This window comes from Lycorma delicatula, chromosome 2 (genome assembly GCF_047948215.1).
Source record: "Lycorma delicatula isolate Av1 chromosome 2, ASM4794821v1, whole genome shotgun sequence".
Classification (NCBI taxonomy): domain Eukaryota; kingdom Metazoa; phylum Arthropoda; class Insecta; order Hemiptera; family Fulgoridae; genus Lycorma; species Lycorma delicatula.
This window is the reverse complement of record NC_134456.1, coordinates 158,818,077-158,838,781: the sequence shown is the minus strand read 5'-3', so window position 1 is coordinate 158,838,781 and position 20,705 is coordinate 158,818,077. Positions and strand designations below refer to the sequence as shown.

The window sequence follows — 20,705 nt, the reverse complement described above, 5'->3', positions numbered from 1 at the left end:
TTCCACTTCTGAACACTTTTCTTTAATCCACTCTTCTTTCGCCAGTTTGCACTTCCTGTTTATAGCATTTCTTAATTGCCGATAGTTCCTTTTACTTTCTTCATCACTAGCATTCTTATATTTTCTACGTTCATCCATCAGCTGCAATATATCGTCTGAAACCCAAGGTTTTCTACCAGTTCTCTTTATTCCGCCTAAGTTTGTTTCTGCTGATTTAAGAATTTCCTTTTTAACATTCTCCCATTCTACTTCTACAGTTACTACCTTATCTTTTTTACTCAGACCTCTAGCGATGTCCTCCTCAAAAATCTTCTTTACCTCCTCTTCCTCAAGCTTCTCTAAATTCCACCGATTCATCTGACACCTTTTCTTCAGGTTTTTAAACCCCAATCTATGTTTCATTATCACCAAATTATGGTCGCTATCAATGTCTGCTCCAGGGTAAGTTTTGCAGTCAACGAGTTGATTTCTAAATCTTTGCTTAACCATGATATAATCTATCTGATACCTTGCAGTATCGCCTGGCTTTTTCCAAGAGTATATTCTTCTATTATGATTTTTAAATTGGGTGTTGGCAATTACTAAATTATACTTCGTGCAAAACTCTATAAGTTGGTCCCCTCTTTCATTCCTTTTGCCCAGTCCGTATTCACCCACTATATTTCCTTCCTTGCCTTTTCCAATGCTTGCATTCCAATCTCCAACTATTATTAAATTTTCATCTCCTTTTACGTGTTTAATTGCTTCATCAATCTCTTCGTATACGCACGCTACCTCATCATCATCATGGGCGCTTGTAGGCATATAGACGTTAACAATCGTTGTCGGTTTAGGTTTTGATTTTATCCTTATTACAATGATTCTATCGCTATGTGTTTTGAAATACTCTACTCTCTTCCCTATCTTCTTGTTCATAAAGAAACCTACTCCTGCCTGCCCATTATTTGAAGCTGAGTTAATTACTCTAAAATCACGTGCCCAAAAGTCGCCTTCCTCTTCCCATCGAACCTCACTAATACCTAAGAAACCCAAATACCGGATGGAATTTTTTGGATGTTAATGTTCGTATATGCGCGTGTGTCTTCGGTATTGTCCTCTTAATTACCTTATATCTCCAGTACTACTGAACCGATTTTTGCCAAACTTGTCATATTACTTCTACACATGTGTAGAAGTAATTGAAAATTTAGTGGTATTGATACCACTAAATTTTCAACTTAAAAGGACAAATGTTAGTAAGGCAAAGGTCACCAACAGTATCTCAAGATTTTTCCTAATTAACATCATACTTTTCTTAAGCACATTTGTTTACAATAAAAAAAAAAAACATTTGCAAAATCGCACCCCACTACAAAATCGCTGTTGTAATCGTCTGCTACGTTTTGATGTCATAGGTGAACGGTGGAATTAAATAAAAGAATTTCAAGTATATAAAAGTAATTCGGTCAGGCTGGGTCACGAATTCGATCTCCCGGTTGACTCGGTACCTCGTGTGTTAATACTTGCGACTACACCAGTCTGCCGACCCTTCAAGCGAAATTGGTTCTATATAAGTTGCGAAATTACATTAGTTAGTGTAACCCATCTCCACTATTACCGCCACACCCGCGCGAATTAAATGCGGTAATCATGCAAACTTAATTAAAATCAGTGAATTACAAGAAAAGATATTATATTTAAGTAAAATAATAAATATTTTAAATTGTGTGTTTCATATTATTTTTTTCGATTTGACAATTGTAAAACTAGTATTATGAGTAATATTTAACTTTTAAGAAATAATCTTATATTAGGTTATTTAATCCTGATTGCAGTGGTATATCTCCATGTCTCGTGCAACAGAAACAACTGTGTTGTCGGATTTTATTCATTTATGTTATTCATCCTTATTGTGACTGTATTGGGATAGTTTAGTATCAGTCAGATTTTTGTTTTTTAATTTTAACATTCATTTTTTTCTAGGTAATAGGAATCGTCGCGGCAAATGTTCTTGTAAAGGCTGCCCTATATTTGGTGGTATATATCAAGGAAGTGGACAATTTAGTCCTTTTGGAAATGCTATTTCTACTTCACAAAATATTGGCTCTCACATTAAGTAGGTATTCATTTCATAATTAATTCGTTCTTCATTATTTTGGGAGGAAATTTTTAGTATAATTTATGTGGTTTTAAATTATTCGGTATTTAAAAGAAAAGAAAATATGTAAATAATATTTATATTTAATTATTATTTTAAAATTAACAATTTTTTTTATTAGATATAATTTTGTGTTTGTTTTTTATTCTTTATAAAGGAAGAAAAGAAAACAGTATTAACAGGACTAAAACTGAATAGAATTTTAATAAAATAACGATTTTGTTCATGATAAACTTTTAATAATTTTTTCATAAAAACGGGTTGACGTTTGTTTAAATATTCAGAAGACTTAAGGAAAAAACTCTTAGTTTTTCAGCGTTTTTTTGATATTATTAAACGTTCTTTATCTTATAATTAGACAGGAGGGATTAAGTGAATTTTTAATACAGGATTGTTTTCAAAGCTATATTAATACGAGGTGGAGTGTTGCGCTTGTCTCTCTCATATTAAACATTTCTAGAATATAAAAATATTTCCTTTTCTTGCCTACAAAAAGCAAAGAAAAAACCTGTTTCTATATTTACTTAAGTTTTTCGTTATTCAGTACTTTTGTTGACTTTTTTAAAAATGTAACAAAAAATCATTTATTCTAATAATATCTTTTCTTATGTTGCAGTTCCAATAGTAACGGTTAGAGAAACCAAGGATTTATTGTTATAAAGAACGATCATCAATTTTTAAGTAGTAATCATGTAAAAATACAAGTAAAGTATATAAATAAAAAAAGTATATATCAAAGGATTCTACAACCAATATCCTCTTAATAATTTCATTAATTTTTTTTCGATTTGACGATTGTAAAACCAGTATAATAAAGTATATTTATCTTTAAAAAATATTCAACTTTAATTTTATTTTAACTTATTTAGTCCTGATTGCAGTGGTATCCATCCCTCCGTAGCAAATCCTTAACCTTTTTTCTCTTAACTCATTACAATAATCAGATAACCCAATGATTTCAAGATGATTCAGGTGACACACCGACATGTGAAATGAATTTCGGTGTGCCAATTCTTATGCTTAAGAAAATTAATAAGTTCTCTGAAAAACCAATCAGGAAATTTGTTCTCCTTACAGGTATATATTCACTAATTCTGGCTGACAATATTCTTTTTTTTACAAAAAAAAACCAAAATTTAATAAATAGGCACTCACTAATATTTGTGGAACAGTGGATTAAAATCCAGTGTGCCTCTTTTACAACGTTATGCAGACTGAGATCGTTATCCTGAGGGCAGTGAAAAGATTGCCACACAGATTTAATGTCTATCATTCTTTCTACCTTGACATTCAATGTAAGAGCTTCATGAGGAATATCAGGATAAAGGGCAGATGATCATTGTCCATGTCCAGATTCAAGTCAAGATTAGATAAAACATGATTCAGTATTTAAGTATGATCTTCTGGAAGATGGAAATAGTACATTGATCGATTCTAGTATTATCCATAAACTGAATAGGGTCTCAAGCTACAGCATACTATTGAATCGTAAATTTTAGTGAACGATCGTTTCAGTTATTTTTTGGCTTATTGAAGTCATCCACAATCATTACCCTACAACGCTAACAATTTTTTTTTCACAGCTGATTAAGTATCCAATAAACTTATCAGGAAGTCTAGCAGGCAGGTGTAATGATTGTCAGTTAACATGCTATTACCACCTGTCATCTGTACCTCAAACCAAACACACTCACAATAAAAATTAAATCGTATCAGAAGATAAGATCTCCTTTTATATCCTTTTAAAACAATGTGTTTTCTTATTAACCGCACTAAAGAAACCCTTTAACGAGTTTTATTCATTTCAGATAATTTTTATCAGACATAGAAACCATCCAACTATCAGCAAATTAGTCCAAGAAGATGTTAAAGTTGAAGTGGTGTTATGAAAAGAGGCCTTATTGGCACAGATATCGTCATGTACTTTTTTTATCTTCTTCTATTTGAAATAAAATATTTTGATGTATAAAATCTTTCTTCAGTTTTATAAAGTTAGGATACCTTACTTCGAAATTTCTTTATCTAATAGTAGCCATGGTAATTACACCCAGAATTTCGAAAATATCAAGTATTTTACTATACTAGAACGTATTCGAAGTAGTATTTATAAAGCGTGAGTGTTTTACAATCTCCAAGCATTATTTGAGATGAAATTATCCTAATTTGTCTTTTTACAATTTTCTTCTAGTTAAATTCGAATTTAATAAAAAAAATGCTACACTGAAATCTTCCTCATATATAATTTCTGCCGTCTAGCTTAGTCCAACGCATTAAAAAATTAGTAGAATTAAACCCATACAGAGTGCTCATAGAAATCTTGTTAATTTTATACCTTAAATATAAAACAATTTTTCATTGTATTTTTATGTCTAATATTGCCCTTTATCTTCTTAATAAGTTATAAATTCATTTTTAAAGATATATATAGGAGTAGAATACATGACCACATTGTCCTTTTCTACGAAAATGCGTACAATTCTTTACAACTGATTAACATGACTACACAATCGGATATATTTTACTTTTAGTTCAAACGTTTCAATCCACTTAAGTTTAACTAAACGTTTACTCACCGGTTTGATCTAGAGGTTAACTGGTCTTCGATCTTTGAATATGTACTCGATTTCCTTCATAATTACTGTTTCAAATCAAAATGGTAGTTATATCATAGTTCCTACCTGAATTTGAGCTACAGTATATATTTGCAAAATGTGTCATCTCTCTGCAGACAAAGGTGATGTTTTACCTTTTATTTTAGGATATTATTAAAAATATTGTTTTCTACTTTCCATAAGTACTGCTCATTTTTCAATTACCATTCATTATTATTTATTTCTCATATCTGAAATACGATCGGGAATGAATAGCAACTTTATTTAAAGTTTTTCTATTTATTTATATGGCTAGTAATATATCGGTTATAATTTACTGTGGTTTGTTAATATAATCTTAATCCCATAAGGTTAAAAGTTTACTTATGAAAAACATAATTCTCTTTGAAATATAACCACTGCTTATTTGAGGTAAATGAGATAAATATTAGAGGTTTACATTTTAGAAAAAAAGATGTTGGCCGTTAAGGTTGACAGATGTTCGGAGTGACACATTGACATGTTTGATTTTAATTCAATGTATACTTATTTCTTTATTATTTATGAGTTTAGTTTTTTAACTTACGGTACATTATTTGATATCTAACGATCGGTAATAGGATGATATGAAACATGTTCTAGTGTCCTTACAGAATTCTGCTTACGTCTTTACGTTACTGTAGTAAATATTTTAGAAAAATATAAGTACAAAGGAATGTTAAAAATATAAATGTTCTGATGTTTTGGTTAAATTATCAACGCATTCATAGACACTAATTTTTTTCAACTTTAGTACAATAGTTTACAGCTGAAAATCAGGAACTTATTAATCGTGGTAAAAATTAAGTAATTCCGTATTTAATTAGACGGGTCAATAAACTCGTTCTACACAAAGAATCTCACATCTACAATTTATTAAGTATTTTACTAATTATTTTCTATTAATTTTTTAGCATAATTTTTACACAGTTGTTTAAATTTCATATTACATTTCCGTTAATGAAACTGTTTTTTTGTTAACATTATTATTTGACTATGGAATAAAGTACTCGTATTATAAAATCTTTATCCGTAATTTTTGTAACGCTCTATTATTATAAAAAATAAAATAAAACTGCTAGATAATCTAAAGAAAAAAGGATATTTAATAACTCCCAAGGTAAAATTTTTCGCCATATTAGGGAGTAACTCAAGCCTTGGATAACGATTTATTGCGTTTTTTGGGTATTTTCAGGAAGACTGCTTGTCGACTTTTTCAGTAGCTTCGAGGATTCTATCTGTATTACTGAGCAAAAAAAAGAAACAAATTATATGATAGGTTACAGTAAAAACAGAGAGTGAAAATTAATGTAGTATTTGTCAGTGTTTCTCATTTCATGACGTTATACATGTTTATATTTGAGCTAACAAACATATATATAATATATATATATATATATATATAATTATTAATTTCTTTACAAAATTTAAAAAAATACCAGGATAAATAAATATATACTGTTAATTACATTTTCTACGAGTACAAAAGACATATTATCAGCAGGATAAAAAAAAGCGGAAATCTTTCCCCTTTATTTATGCTTTTCCTTAATAGATTATTGATAATAATTAGTATATAAAGTAAGATTTTTCTTGATAATTAATGATATTTGAAGATTTCTTCTGATCTACTAGTAAAATTTTATCAAGCTCTTCTAATTATGAAGCAGACAACACTAATCTTACTTGCTCTTGCTTTTGTAGCTGTCATTTCATCAGCAGTTGCTTTTAACAGTTATTATTATGAGCCCACGTTTACCAATGGTAATTTTATCGAATTCAACTAAATATTAATATTTAATTGTTTATATTATAAAATGAATTATATTCAAAACTTTTTTCGAATTACTGACATTTTTATGTTTAAGTTAAATAATTGAATACTTTTATAAGAAAATTTTATTTATTGTATTTTGTGGAAAATTAATTTCAAAAAATATATTAATATAATTTTTTAATCTAATATGAGTATAATAATGTCAAATCCACAGATGAACTATGTTCAATTTTATATTAAAAGTGTGATATGATTTTTTTTAATTTAATTTAAAAAATTTTAATTTAAAATTAAAAAAAAAAATAATTTTTTTATTTAATTAATTTATTAAATTTGTAATAACAAGAATATTAATTATATTTTTCTATTATGGATTTATAATTACATTTGTAGTATAAACTATTTTATATGTTTTAAGTAAAATCTATAAGAAAACATTTTAATAAGAGAGACTTTTTTCTTAATTTGAACATTCAACGAATAAATGTGATGCCCTAACTAGTTAGCATCAATTAGGTTTATTTAGAAAGAATATATTTAGTAAAGTAAGAAAATTAGTCATGGAAATTTTAATTCAGTTTTCAGAATTAAAATAATCAGAAAGTTCTTCTAATAGCAAACAGTTTTTTTTTTCTAAGCTGACTATATTATTTTATGTAATAATATATATATATATTATGTAATAATAATATATATATATATTATATATATATTATTATTACATATTCTTCTAATGTATGTGTGAGTGTGTGTCAAAAATATTTTTGTGTAATTTTCAGAATTTTAACTTTTTTAAGTTATTTTATGTAGAAATGTTTCTTGGACTCACGTTTGTACATACTTTTTGGTGGTTTTTATGTATATTTTGTAAGATACATACATTTATTTGTGTGGGTTTCATGGAAACCTGTGTAAGTTCTCCTTTTTTTGTATACAAATTTTATTATGGTTCCAGTAAATTGGAACCGATTGTAAATTAAACACTGGGGCAAAAAAAGGATTATGTTCGTTACTATTAAATATTATTCCATATTTTGGAAAGAAAGTTTGGTAGTATTTTTCAAGCCATCAGATGTAACAATTTACCGGATTGACGTCTTCTTAAAAAACTGATAAAAATATATTCTTAGAAGATATGTTCTAACTTTTTTTTTTTAATTAAGAATAAAGGTATAATTAGAATTTTTAAGTCCTGTTATCTGATTTCAGGTTAATGTTCTATTTAATTTCATAAAATATTTTATATAAGATTTCAGAAAAGTAGATCCTCGTAACTAGAATATACGTACGTGTTCATATATTTTTATTTTCCTTCCTAGATAAGAAATAATAGTAAAATCGAGTTATGAAATATATATATAAATATGTATTAATTAATTAATTTAATTATATATTTCTTTATTATGAAAATAGATATTATGTTAATAATTAAAACTTATTTAATAGGTGCCAGATTTCGTCGGTTTTACCACGGTGGATCGTTCCAAGGAAATGGACAATTCACTCCATTTGGAAATGCAGTTGCTACTTCTCAAAATACAGGTGGCAGTGTCAAGTAAGTAATTAAGTGTTTTTATAGTAATATTTTTATGTAATTTTTATTAACAGAATAAATATTAAAAAAAATAGTTAAGTTATTAATGAGGTTTGCTATAAAATATATTTATATTACCTTGTAAATTGCCGTGCTATTCAATCGTTTTCTGCAAATTTATGATTTTGAAGGAGAAATTTAATAAACAACCTAACAGATACTGTGTAAATAAATAGTAACTGTTCTATGTTAATAGAATAATACACAAGCTGTCGTATGTTTATATTTGCATATGGTTTTGAACCTGCCTTAACCTAGTTTCTTGAAATCATGTTAAAGACTTTAATCTTCAAATGTACGTTTTGGGTAAATTAAAAGAATAAGGTTGTATCATTTTTTAGAACGGAGATGTCTTTAGAAAGCCCACGTACAATTCGTACCACTACATAGTATGAAAAAACTATAAATAGCCAAGAAAGTCGTATTATCAGTGATTTAGAATATAGCATGGAAAATATATTAAAATTTTAATATGAAAGTGATTAAAAAAAATTACAATTTTAAGTAGCTGATTTAGAAAATTTAAATTAGCAACTCTCTCTCATAAACAATGTTCAGTAACACTCTTAGATTTGTTACTCAAGGGGAAAACGAAGAATTCTCAGTTTAATTGATCCCATATTTAAGGACACACACACACACACACACACACACACACACACACAAACTTTCTTTTGTTTCACACCTACACAGGTGAAAAAACATTGTCTTTGCAATTTTCAGAAAAAATATAGCTCAAAAATTGTAGCCGAAAAAAATGTACTTTTAGGTTTAAAGACCTAAAATATTATTATTTTAAAATAAATATTTCTAAGAAACTTTTTAGAAAATTTGTTTTTGAGCCAAGAACTGTTAATAAAGTTTATTAGCCACTATGTAGCAGACAATTTTTACATAATAAAATTTGTAGAAATTCAAGTTATTTACCACGTAAAGGATCTGATTATTTATTATTATTATTTTTTTTTATTAGAATAATTTATGTTAAAATTTTCTTATCTGTTATCAGCAAGATAATATCTTTTTATTCCGTTTTCAACATAACCAGAAAAATTACATTTAGCATTAACAAAAAAAAAAAAAATAATAATAATAATAATTAGCCAAACAGTTAGTCTGGTCTGCAAGTAAAAATCTGATACCGTTGATAGTGGTGTTTTAAATTAGTTACAATTAAAATATAACCATATGAAATATAATACCGGTTATTTACATTTTATAACAAAACAGAACTATGTTTCATCACGAAAAATTTTCGCTTACTAAAAAAAGTCATTTTATCCTATGAAATATCAATAACCAGTATAACAAAATTCTATCCCGTAATATAGAGGAATAAGAGAAACATTTTTAGAAGTACGACAAAGGTGCTCATTACAAATATGTTTTAATTTTTAATAAATTATTAAACTTCGTAAAAATTTCCTGACAGATTTATTTAAAATTAAGTTAAACAGCTTTTCTTTTTTTTTAATTTAATGCCACAGCAACCTTACTGGCCATTAGCGATACCTAATATCGCTAATATTAGTATTTTTTGAAATTCTTTTCTGCTTGTTATTTATGTATTCTCTTAATGAAAGTTAGATATTTATCTAAGGAGTTAGACATCTTTTATTAAGAGAGTAAAGAAATATTTTAATTTAACTTTTTTTAAAAATTATCTTACATGTAAGCTGCTTAAATTTTATTGGAATAATACATGTGATTCTTTCTTTATTCTAGCTCTGCCACGTTTGGTTAGTCAGAAGAATTTTCACGCCAAAGTTTAATCAACCTTTACCACAATGTTATATAAGTAATGTTGTTTTGTTTACCATTGAGGAAGTATTGTCTGTACAAAATAAACGTAATATGATATTAATTATATCTTTCTTTTGTACGTTAATTCAAAAGAGCTAATAAAATTTTGTTAAACAATATACATGATTTATTTATTCACTGTTTGTCTCCATTTCCTCAGTCCAATACCTTTTACTCTCTAATATGTGAAATAGGATTAATTCTGAAAAGAAAACTTTAGAAATGTTATAATCTGTAAAAAGGTTTCTTCGCACGAGAACAGATTCTTTCTATTTTTTATTTTCATAGTATTTTCCAAAAGAATAATTAAATGTTGGAATGCAGTTTTTCTTTAACTGATGAACTTTTCTATACGTCAAATAAAGCGCGCAATATTTCTGTTATGTACTAGAATACGTTATAGTAAATGATTCTACTACATAGTAAAAACCGTGATTTGTTTTAGGATAAGAACAACATTTTTATAAAGAACTAATTGATTGGCCTTTTTTGTTTAACACCATGTTTTTCAAGCGTTTATTCTGACTATGACGATAAATGATTTCTTTTAAATATTAAAAAAAAATATTATACATTTTAGATTCGGTGCTTACTGCTGTTATCTTTAATTATTATAATGTCAATTGTACAGTTGCTATGTTCAATATCGGTAAGAGAGAACGTATCAAATTTCGAATATTTTGGAATGCTATTCATGCTCAGTAACATTTAATTCTGTACCATGAAAAACAATTTGTTAAAAAGAAAACGGGAAACCACTTTATTCAACACCTGACCCTATATTTTTGGTGAACAGATTCATTAAATTATTAGTTTTACATATTTAAAATTTTATCAGAAATCGAAACACACACGCACCCGCGTTTTGGTGTATATGTATACCTACTCATACATGTGGGTGTGTGTGCTTGCGCAAGGGGGCACGATTAGTTTATATAAGATAGTAGTCTGTAAATAGATTCATCGGAAGTTTTCTTTTCGGAATGTCTATTTATCCATGTATTGATAATACGTATTTTTAATCTTTATTTACTTTCGTTTGGCAATGTAATTAAAGGAACATATTATTTCTTCCCAATTACGTATTAACAATTCCTCCCCAAAAAATTATTTATCTCTTGTAAGAAAAGATTGCTGTTAAATGCAAAACTGCTGGTAAAAAAAAAAAATACCATAATTAGATGAGGACAATGTGAAATGTTTATTTGTTCGTAATTTAGTAAGATTGCCTATATTTTCAGATTTTTGTTGCTTTACTCGGATATCTAATATATTTAGATTTTTATGTAATCCGTAGAGGAACAACTCGAATTATAGTAGTTAGACTAGAAGGCTTGAATAATGGATGGTGGGATAAATAGCACACATTCAATTTGTAAAATAACAAATCATTGGAATTGTGTAATGACATGTGACCTAATTTTAAATATTCCTGAATGAAGGCGGAGTAGTTTTTTTAAGGTTGGCATTGTTGGTTAGGTTTCTTTCTAAAGATAAGATTTTATTTTTAGCATTAACAAAATAATCACGTAGTTGAATATTATTATCTTTGCGTGGTAACGACACGACATATTTGCCTTGATTATTTCGAGTAGAGTTAGACTGAAAATGTTTTTCAGATATAGAGGTTAACTGAAGCATCAGTATTAATTTCTTCAATTTTTCAGAAATTCTCAATTATAGTTGAGAGATTTTTATGAGTGTTAACAAGCAAGAAAAGATACAACAATATTGTTTGCCCTTAACGTTATTAGGAAGGCGACCACTAAGTATATATCCTAATTTAGTTTCCTGAATAATAGGATATCTGGAATTTCGACCAGGCAAGATAAGGCTCAAATAGTATTGAGTATCAGTATGTCAATATTATTTGCATTGTTGAACTTGGGATCAGCTAGAAATATATTACGAGGAAAATTAAGATTAGAGGTGTCAAACGTGGTTTAATGGAAGGCTGTCTGATATATCAGATAAAATACCACATTCCTCAATGAATGGAAAATTCTTATATCGAGAATGTAATGTAAGTGTAACACTGTATCTGGATTGAGATAATGAGGTATTTATGCCTGAAATGGGGAGATCATTTTCAATAAGTTTAAGTCCTTATTTTTAGGCAAATTTATATGTACAAAAATTTGCCTGGTTACTAGAATCTAATAAGATTCTACATGAATGGTGTGATTACCATGTATATCAGTGGTGTTACATATGGCTGTTGATAAAAGTATACTTTCGTTTGGCTGATTATTAAATGAACAATAGGTATTATTAAGTATTCCCTTCAGGCTTATTGCCATCTAAATTGCAATGATTAATCTTGTCTATATGAACGAGTGTATTATGTTTTTTAGTACAAATCATACACAAATTACTTGAGTAACACTCATTTATAGTCATTTATAGAATGGCCTTTATTTAAAGAAATAAAACTACAATTATTATGCCTCAAAAAGTCTCTGCGTTCATTGCTGGACAGATTTAATGTTTTTTTTTACATTGTTGTAAATGATGGTCTGAATTACAAAATAAACATTGCTTAGAGTTAAATTTTTAATAAAAAGTGATATTATATCCTTTGAATTGCTTATTATGTTTCAAGGTAAAGTTTGTTAAAAGCTTTGGTTGAATTGTTATGACGCTGTCGTTTTTTTTGTTTCGTTTTCTGTTTTCACTTGCGTGTTTAAAGTGAATGCATTAATGGAGTGACCGCGACTTCATTGCACCCAGCCGACCCCCACAAGATCGGGGGGCTCTCTATACACTCGCCCGTGGCCCTGCCCCCGCACCGGGACCCCAGGGCCTCTATTTAACCTGCGGCTTACTTCTCCATAACTGCTTTAGCATATCGGGCAACAGCCGCTCAGTGATTCTCACTGGTTAACATAATTTCCTGGAGGTCCTCAGGTTCAAACATTTCCTTTCTGCCAACACCATACACGATCTTATCACGTTCTACCACTAATCTAGAACAGCGAAAAAATACATGAAAAGGCGTCTCTTCAACCCCACAAGCAGGGCAGCTGTCTTGAGTGGTCCAACCCAAACCTATAGGGATACGCTCTATAGATATACGATCCGAAGCGAAAACATTATCAAAATATTGAAATTCAATTTCTGATTGAACGGTGTCATATTTGCTTTGAAATTCCAGAAGATTCCTTATTTTAATTTGTAAGGTAGGAATATCACCTTGTGAAGGATCATAATTGTGAGTAAATGTGCCAATCCTTGTTATAGCGGCCTTTACTAACCCTCTGAGTCTAATTAATTGTTCCCTATTCATAATAATAGTAATAACTTAAATTAACAACGTGAATTATTAACAAAGTAAATTAAATATGAAATGAATCAAATGATATTACATAAATGATGAGACGATGTAAAATCAAATGTAATAGTAAATTAAAAAAGATATTACGTAAATTATGTTGTAGATCATACTGCAGCGAGCCCTTTTATTGTAGTAATTTGTTGAAAATTAAGATTTTTGAAAAGTTTATATTATATCCGCGGTCTGGAAGATCAAAATGATGATTGTTCAAAGTTTCAGATTATTGCTGGAGGACCAAAATTATCGAATAATATGCCGCCTTGGTTCAATATCTCGGTTAGATTTAATTATTCTAAATATTTTATTATTCGTTGGTTCATTCAAATAAATAAAAGTATTTATTTCGTTTATAATATAAATTATTTTTATATAATTTTGAACCTGTAATTCGTTTATATAACGTTATTGTATTAATTAATTATACATTCATAACAAACACAAGTTTAGTCTTTGGAGGATAGAGTTGACTAACAATAGAGCATTAGACAAATTCATTTAATAAGAATAACACAAAATTTGAGAATTTGTAAAGCGTAAAAGAAAAAGTAAAAATTTATAAAGAGTAAGAAAAAAGTAAACATTTTTATTTTTACAAATAAAAAAGGAGGAAATGAAACCTGAGTCTTAACACTTTTTTTATGTTTAACCTCAGGGTCCACCGTTAGGTATTGCTTCCAAGAATAAGATGAATGATTTGTAGCCTGTGTGAAAATTCCATGGCTGATGCCTGACCGGGATTCGAACCCGGGATCTCCGGATGAAAGGCCGAGACGCTAGCACTCGCGCCACGGAGGCCGGCTGAGTCTTAACACTTACTTAAAAATAAACAAACCAGTTTACTAACATAGCTTTGTACTAAAGCTTGATAAAATACCTCCATAAAAAGTTTCCCATTTAACCAAAAGTGCTGGAATTAAAATAAACGAATTAAGACGTTATTCACATTACATGTTTATCAGCTTAATAAGTCTTTAATAAGATTGAAGTTAAATAAACATAAAGGATATTGATCAATTTAATAAATTTAAAAAAATGATACAAAGTAGTGAATAATTTATACATAAAATTACCTAAATAGTTAAATTCAATATTCGTACTTTATATTTATTTATAACAGTATCGCAAAAGTGACTGCACACAGAAAACAGTAGGCTCGGTCCCCACAGGTTATTAATTTATTAAAAGCTAAAACAAAACCATATTAAGAAACTTTATTTGAAAGCCCAATTATTCCTGTATTTAACGGGGTACAGTTTTGTTATCGGGTCTTATAGAGGTGTTTATTGATACTTTAAAAGAAAGTGAATGATTTAATAAGCGGTAATTTTTCAAGTTGAAAATTAATTCTGACATACTGTTTTCTTAAAAAACTCAAATAACAGATATATTGCATATCGTTTCGTTTTAATTGTAAGTAATTTAGAACTCTACTACAAACGGTGTTTCAAATTATTGAATGCAAATCGAACTAACCGTTTTTATGTATTAGATCGACTACATTTTTGAAAGTATATGTTTGGAGCGTAGCTTTATATGGAAGTGGATTTTGGACGATCGGAGTACCTGAGAAGAAAAGATAGAAGGTTTTAAAATGTGGTGCTATAGGAGAATGTTAAAAATCAGATGGATTGATAAAGTGACAAATGAAGAGGTTTGCGGCAAATAGATGAAGAAAGAAGCATTTAGAAAAATATAGTTAAAAGAAGAGACAGACTTATAGGCCACATACTAAGGCATCCTGGAATAGTCGCTTTAATATTGTAAGGACAGGTAGAAGGAAAAAATTGTGTAGGCAGGCCACGTTTGGAATATGTAAAACAAATTTTTAGGGATGTAGGATGTAGAGGGTATACCGAAATGAAACGACTAGCACTAGATAGGGAATCTTGGAGAGCTGCATCAAACCAGTCAAATGACTGAAGACAAAAAAAAAATACAGATTAATTATATTAAATTTAATTACATTATTGGTAACAGAATCGGCAACAGATTAATTTAGTGTAAGGAAATGGTTTAAAAATAAACATGATTTGGTATACCATCTGGTATACCACTTTTATCACTTCCTTATAATATATAATGATATTAATAACATGTCTTGTGATAAATTTGATATAAAATGAATAAAATAATAACTGGTTTATGTATGTTTAATAAAACACGATACTGTTCACTGTTCAAAAATATGTTTTTAGTTACAATGAAGCAAGCTACGATTATATACTTCGTAGTTTTTGCATTATTTGCAGTCATCACTGTTACATCGGCTTATCCATGGGAAGACATGAATTTTAATGCGTATAACTTTCCCTATAATGGTAAAGATAAAATAATTTCAAAATCTATTGCTAAGTATACTGTGCTGAATAGTTAAAGTATATATAATTTGCTCAATATTAAGCTCAAATAATTCATAATTCGTTTTTTCTCATTACTGTTAGATATGTCTGTTGCTTTCCACTATATATCAAAGTACTTATTACTGGTTTGGGCCAGTAATACCCAGTTACATATATATACAATATAATTATATATATAATATAATATACAATTTTTCTTCATTTTTAAGATTTAAATAAAAATTGCAACAATTCCATGTGGTTAACAAAGTGAAGGGAAATTTGTAGGTTTGCATACCACCATTTTAGAAGGAGGGGAGAAGTATATTTAGATTGGTGACGAAGGGGACAGAAAATTTGAAACTGATTCATTTCTCACTTTCTACTAAGGAATTGTTTTTTACGTAATAATTAGTATGGCATTTTTAGTTATAACAAGCAAGATCGAGTAAGAAAACAACAATGATTAGGGGAGAGTATAGTATTAGGGGGAATATATAAATACACATGTAAGCTATATTATATATATATATATATATTTTTTTTTGTAGGTCAAAGATATCGCCGTTATGACTTCGGACCTGGTTTTCCAAAGGGGGCTACTTTTGGAGACTTCAATTCGTATGGTGTTACAGTTCATGCCTCAACTATAGGTGGTGCAACGATAGGGTAAGTAGTTTTCTAGCTACAAGTTTTTATGATTAATTCTATAATTTCCTGTTAAGTAAAAGTATTTACAACAAATAACTATTTTTGAAGCCGGTGCCAGCCAACAGAAGTTGAACAAAAAGAATAAACCTACGATCTCTATAATACAAATCCTAATTAAAACAATGCAAAATTGGTAGTGGAAGATTTACTACAATAAAATGAGATCTACAAAAGTATAATGTAAGAATAAAATTCGACATACAAAAATATGATATAACAATACTTTATAGATGCTAAGGTAGATTTATTATCACCAAGTATACATGCCTTAGCGAACTTGTGATGAGGTATGATTGTGAAATGGTCTCTCTTATGTGCTCTTGAGATCCCATTTTACATGTTCGAGTCCCGTTTAGCCGCCTATCGGTCGATTGAGGTCCTAATTTTATGTAACCTTTTGTTTAATTTGTGTTTGCTGGCTCCAATTTCAAAAATAGTTATTTGTTGTAAATACTGTTATTTCAATTAATAAATAAAAATATAATTATTTATGAAATTTTGGTGCTATTACTGTTTGAAGTCGGTTTTTATTTTTATTTTTATAAATTATTTTATAAAAATCCTCCTCATTTTGTACTGCGCGATCGGTCAGCGATTAAGGGTGCCAAGCTGTTCGGTTTTCAGTTTTTCTTAGTATTTTCCTATATCATCGGATTTTGTTAAAATTTATAGGGGGCCATTCCGAAGATATACTCTTTCGATTAAAAAAAAACTATTATCAAAATCTAATGGTTTACAAACCTGGAAGATATTACGTAACATCCATAAAAAAATATCGTCGAATTGATAACCTCCTTTTTGAAGTGGGTTAAAAAAAATTAATTTTTTAGATCCTGGGTTCGAATCACGGTCAGGCATGGCATTTTTCACACACGCTACTATGCATTCTTCTCATCCTCTGCGGAAAAAATGCTTAATTGCAGACCTGAAGGTTAAACAATAAAAAAAAAGTACATTTAAATAAAATGTCTTGACTTCATAATATACCTGTCAATAACTCGATTTGGATTTTAAAAATTAAATTAATAATCTGTTTTTTTTTTTTTTTTAATTTAGCATAATTTGTATAATTAAGAGGTGATTATTAATAAATTTTATTTTTATAATAATTAAATATCTTTAATTATTCACATGTTTTACATCGTATTATTATCATCTTAACGTTGTAAACCTTAATCTTTCATTTTAAAAAAATACATTTTTTAAACTTTTTATTTATTATTAGGCCTAATACTATTTTTATGGATATTATTTTGAAAGTATTTTCTTAAACAGGAAAATTATTATTTTATTATTATTATTATTATTACTTTCATTTCCTTTTACAGTTAAAAATGTTAATTTTATTAGACGTTACTCAATTCTAAGGAAGGTATCTTCAAGTACAGATTTGATTACTTTCAAATACTATATTAAGTGAATTTATCCAACTATTTTATTAATTTGACACCGAATACTAATTATAAAAATACTTAATATTAATTTACTATTATAGTCTGCCTGAAAAAAAATTACTAATATTGCTTTTTCTCTTTATTTCAGTGGTTAATTTATTTCAGTAAAGATAAACGATATTTTAACATGCTGTATGACATAAGGTGTAATACAAGTATACATCAGAAGCTGAATGTGATAAATTTATAGACTTAATTTTATTTTATGAAATCTGTGACAATTTAAAAATAAACAATCACAGAATTTAAATTTTTATTTAACATTTTATTTATTTGGTAAATTAAGGTGACATTAAGTTCTGTGAACGTCAACTAAAATTAAGAATACTGTAAGTAGTGAAAGAGTACTAAGCGAAGTTTAACGTCCATGAATTATTTGAACCAGTTTATCAAATGTGGCTTTCGCTATTGGCAAACGTACCTCGCTTCCATTTCCTACATTACTCCATAAAGGGTTAAATCAGTCATTTCAGCAATACGAGTATAACAACTGAAACATGAATTTCATTTCGTTATTTTTATAATAATTAAAAATAAAATTAAAAATCATAGTTAATAAATCACACATGATCAAACATGATGTGAGTATATTGCAAGAACAAATTTTCTACCTTGTACAACTTGGAAAACTGCTCAACAAATTGTTGGAAACATCACTCAAGTTATGTATGAATTAACATACATAACAATTAACAAAAAGGACAAATATAAGTGTTTTATTTGAATAAAAAATGTTTAAGAACCTTTTTCATTAGCATTTTTTTCCCTTAACAGATTTTTAATAAAATTTCTTCAATAAAATGAACATTTATATTTACAGCAAAATTTAGAAGGGTTATATTTCTTCTACAGCACTATAGCTCTTGCTTTGTTCTACGATAACCAGAAAATATCTAATCCAGAGAGAAGGTCAAGTCCTACTCTAAGCAAAAAAGTCCCATTCTTCCAATACCTCAAGAATACAGAACTTTTTTTATTTAGATGAGAGCAGAAGATTACTTACCAACTAATTGATTTTAACAGTTAGCCTAAATATTAACTGCAAAAAAATTAATTTTCCTCAATAAAAATTAAGAATCCCTCTAGACAGTTCAGAGGACTCCTTACGTAAAATCCGTGCCCGTACATTGAAATCGTATATCATTTTGACATATGTACCTAAACTATTAACTATTCAGTCAAATCCGTATGGTTTTAAATGCAAAAATACTATTTGAAATAAAATCATGAATCGGTAATTAAGAATTTTTTAAGTAGTTCATAAAAAGTGTTAAAACAAATACCTACTTATAGAATTGAAATTGCTTGTTTATATAAATTACCTAAAATATAAAAAGTCGAAATTTTAAAAGTACTTGGGTAAAAGCTTATTACATATCAGAAAATATTAAACAGGTAGTTGAAACAGGTATTAAAATATTCAACAGGTAGTTGATTTACTAATACATCATGAGTAGCCTACACATAATAAGGAAAAAGGAATTGTTACAAAAAAAGGGAAATATTAGTAATCTGTCCTCTATTGGTCAATGTTAATGGGCGTTTCCTTTCAATAATTTCATGCTTTGATTACTGCTTAGATTTTCGATAATTTTTTAAATAACAGTATATAAAGCAAACCAATGGGAAAAAAATTATAGTCTAAGTTGTAACACAACATAGAAAGCAGTTCAATTTATTCAATAACGATGAGGAAGGAAATTTTACTATTTGCCTCGGTTTTATTCTTAGCATTGTGTTTTTTAACATCGGCTCACGAATGGGATGACATGAAGACACATAACTACAATAGTGATTTTAATGGTAAGAAGATAATATGGAATTTATCTAACTGTATTTATATATATCTGCAGCTCATCAATCCGAAAGAAAGGTAATCCTTTCTTTTTACATCAATTTTTCCTATCTTTTCTATTGTTGTAGCGAGGGATACTCCTCCTCTGACTCCAAACTATTGAAGGAAACTGCATCATATAAGATCAATCCCATTGTAGAACAGCCTGAAATTTCCTGGGTTTACTAACTGGAGTATATTCCAAAAACACAAAACTACTTCATATCTTGTTTTTGTAAAGAATTTTCATAAATCTATACCTTAGACATCTATAACATTAATTTTTGTGACTACGTCTCAAAAATGAAGATAGCCAACCTAAATGTGATTATTATGTACAATTACTTCTCTTTTAATTTTGATTGCCTAAATTATATTAATAAACCTATTTTACAATTATTTCGATATTTTAAGCAACTTTAGTATTTTGTAATTTACATTTTTAGTGGTTATTATTATTTAATTGGCTATTCTTTACTAAAAAATAAAAAAAATTTAGTCTTAGTCGTAACACAACATAGAAAACAGTTCACCATTTCTTCAATAACCATGAGGAAGAAAATTTTATTATTTGCCTTGGTTTTATTCTTAGCATTGTGTTTTGTAACATCGGCTCACGAATGGGATGAAATGAAGACACATAATTACAACAGTGATTTTAATGGTAAGAAGAGAATTATTCATATGAAATTTACCTAATCGTATTTATAAATATTTGTAACTCATCAATCCGAAAGAAGTTAATCCTTTTTTTTTACATCAATTTTTCCTATCTTTTCTATTGTTAGTAGCGAGAGATATGATCAGATCTCCTTTTTGACTCCAAACTATTGAAGGAAACAGCAACAAATGATCAATTCCATTTTAATAGAAAAGCGTGAAATTTCACGGGTATACTAACTGGAAAATACTCAAAAAACACAAGGACAAATGCTACTTCACATCTTATTACTGTAAGGAATTTTCATAAATCTAATCCTTTGAGATTAATAACATTAATTTTTGTGACTACGTCTTAAAAATTAACGTTAAAGATAGTCAACCTAAATGCGAGTATTATGTACATTTACTTCTCTTCTAATTTTTATTAAC

The 20,705-nt window shown here is 28.3% G+C and overlaps 1 protein-coding gene across 1 annotated transcript; it reads left to right on the top strand.

Moving 5' to 3' along the window:
• The first annotated feature begins 15,394 nt into the window (after positions 1 to 15,394).
• Positions 15,395 to 18,512, top strand: LOC142319988 (uncharacterized). Its single transcript, XM_075357667.1, has 3 exons — positions 15,395 to 15,593; positions 16,166 to 16,283; positions 17,868 to 18,512. Exons 1-3 carry the CDS (start codon positions 15,395 to 15,397, stop codon positions 17,872 to 17,874), a joined length of 324 nt encoding a protein of 107 aa, XP_075213782.1. The 3' UTR covers positions 17,875 to 18,512.
• Positions 18,513 to 20,705: the final 2,193 nt, after the last annotated feature.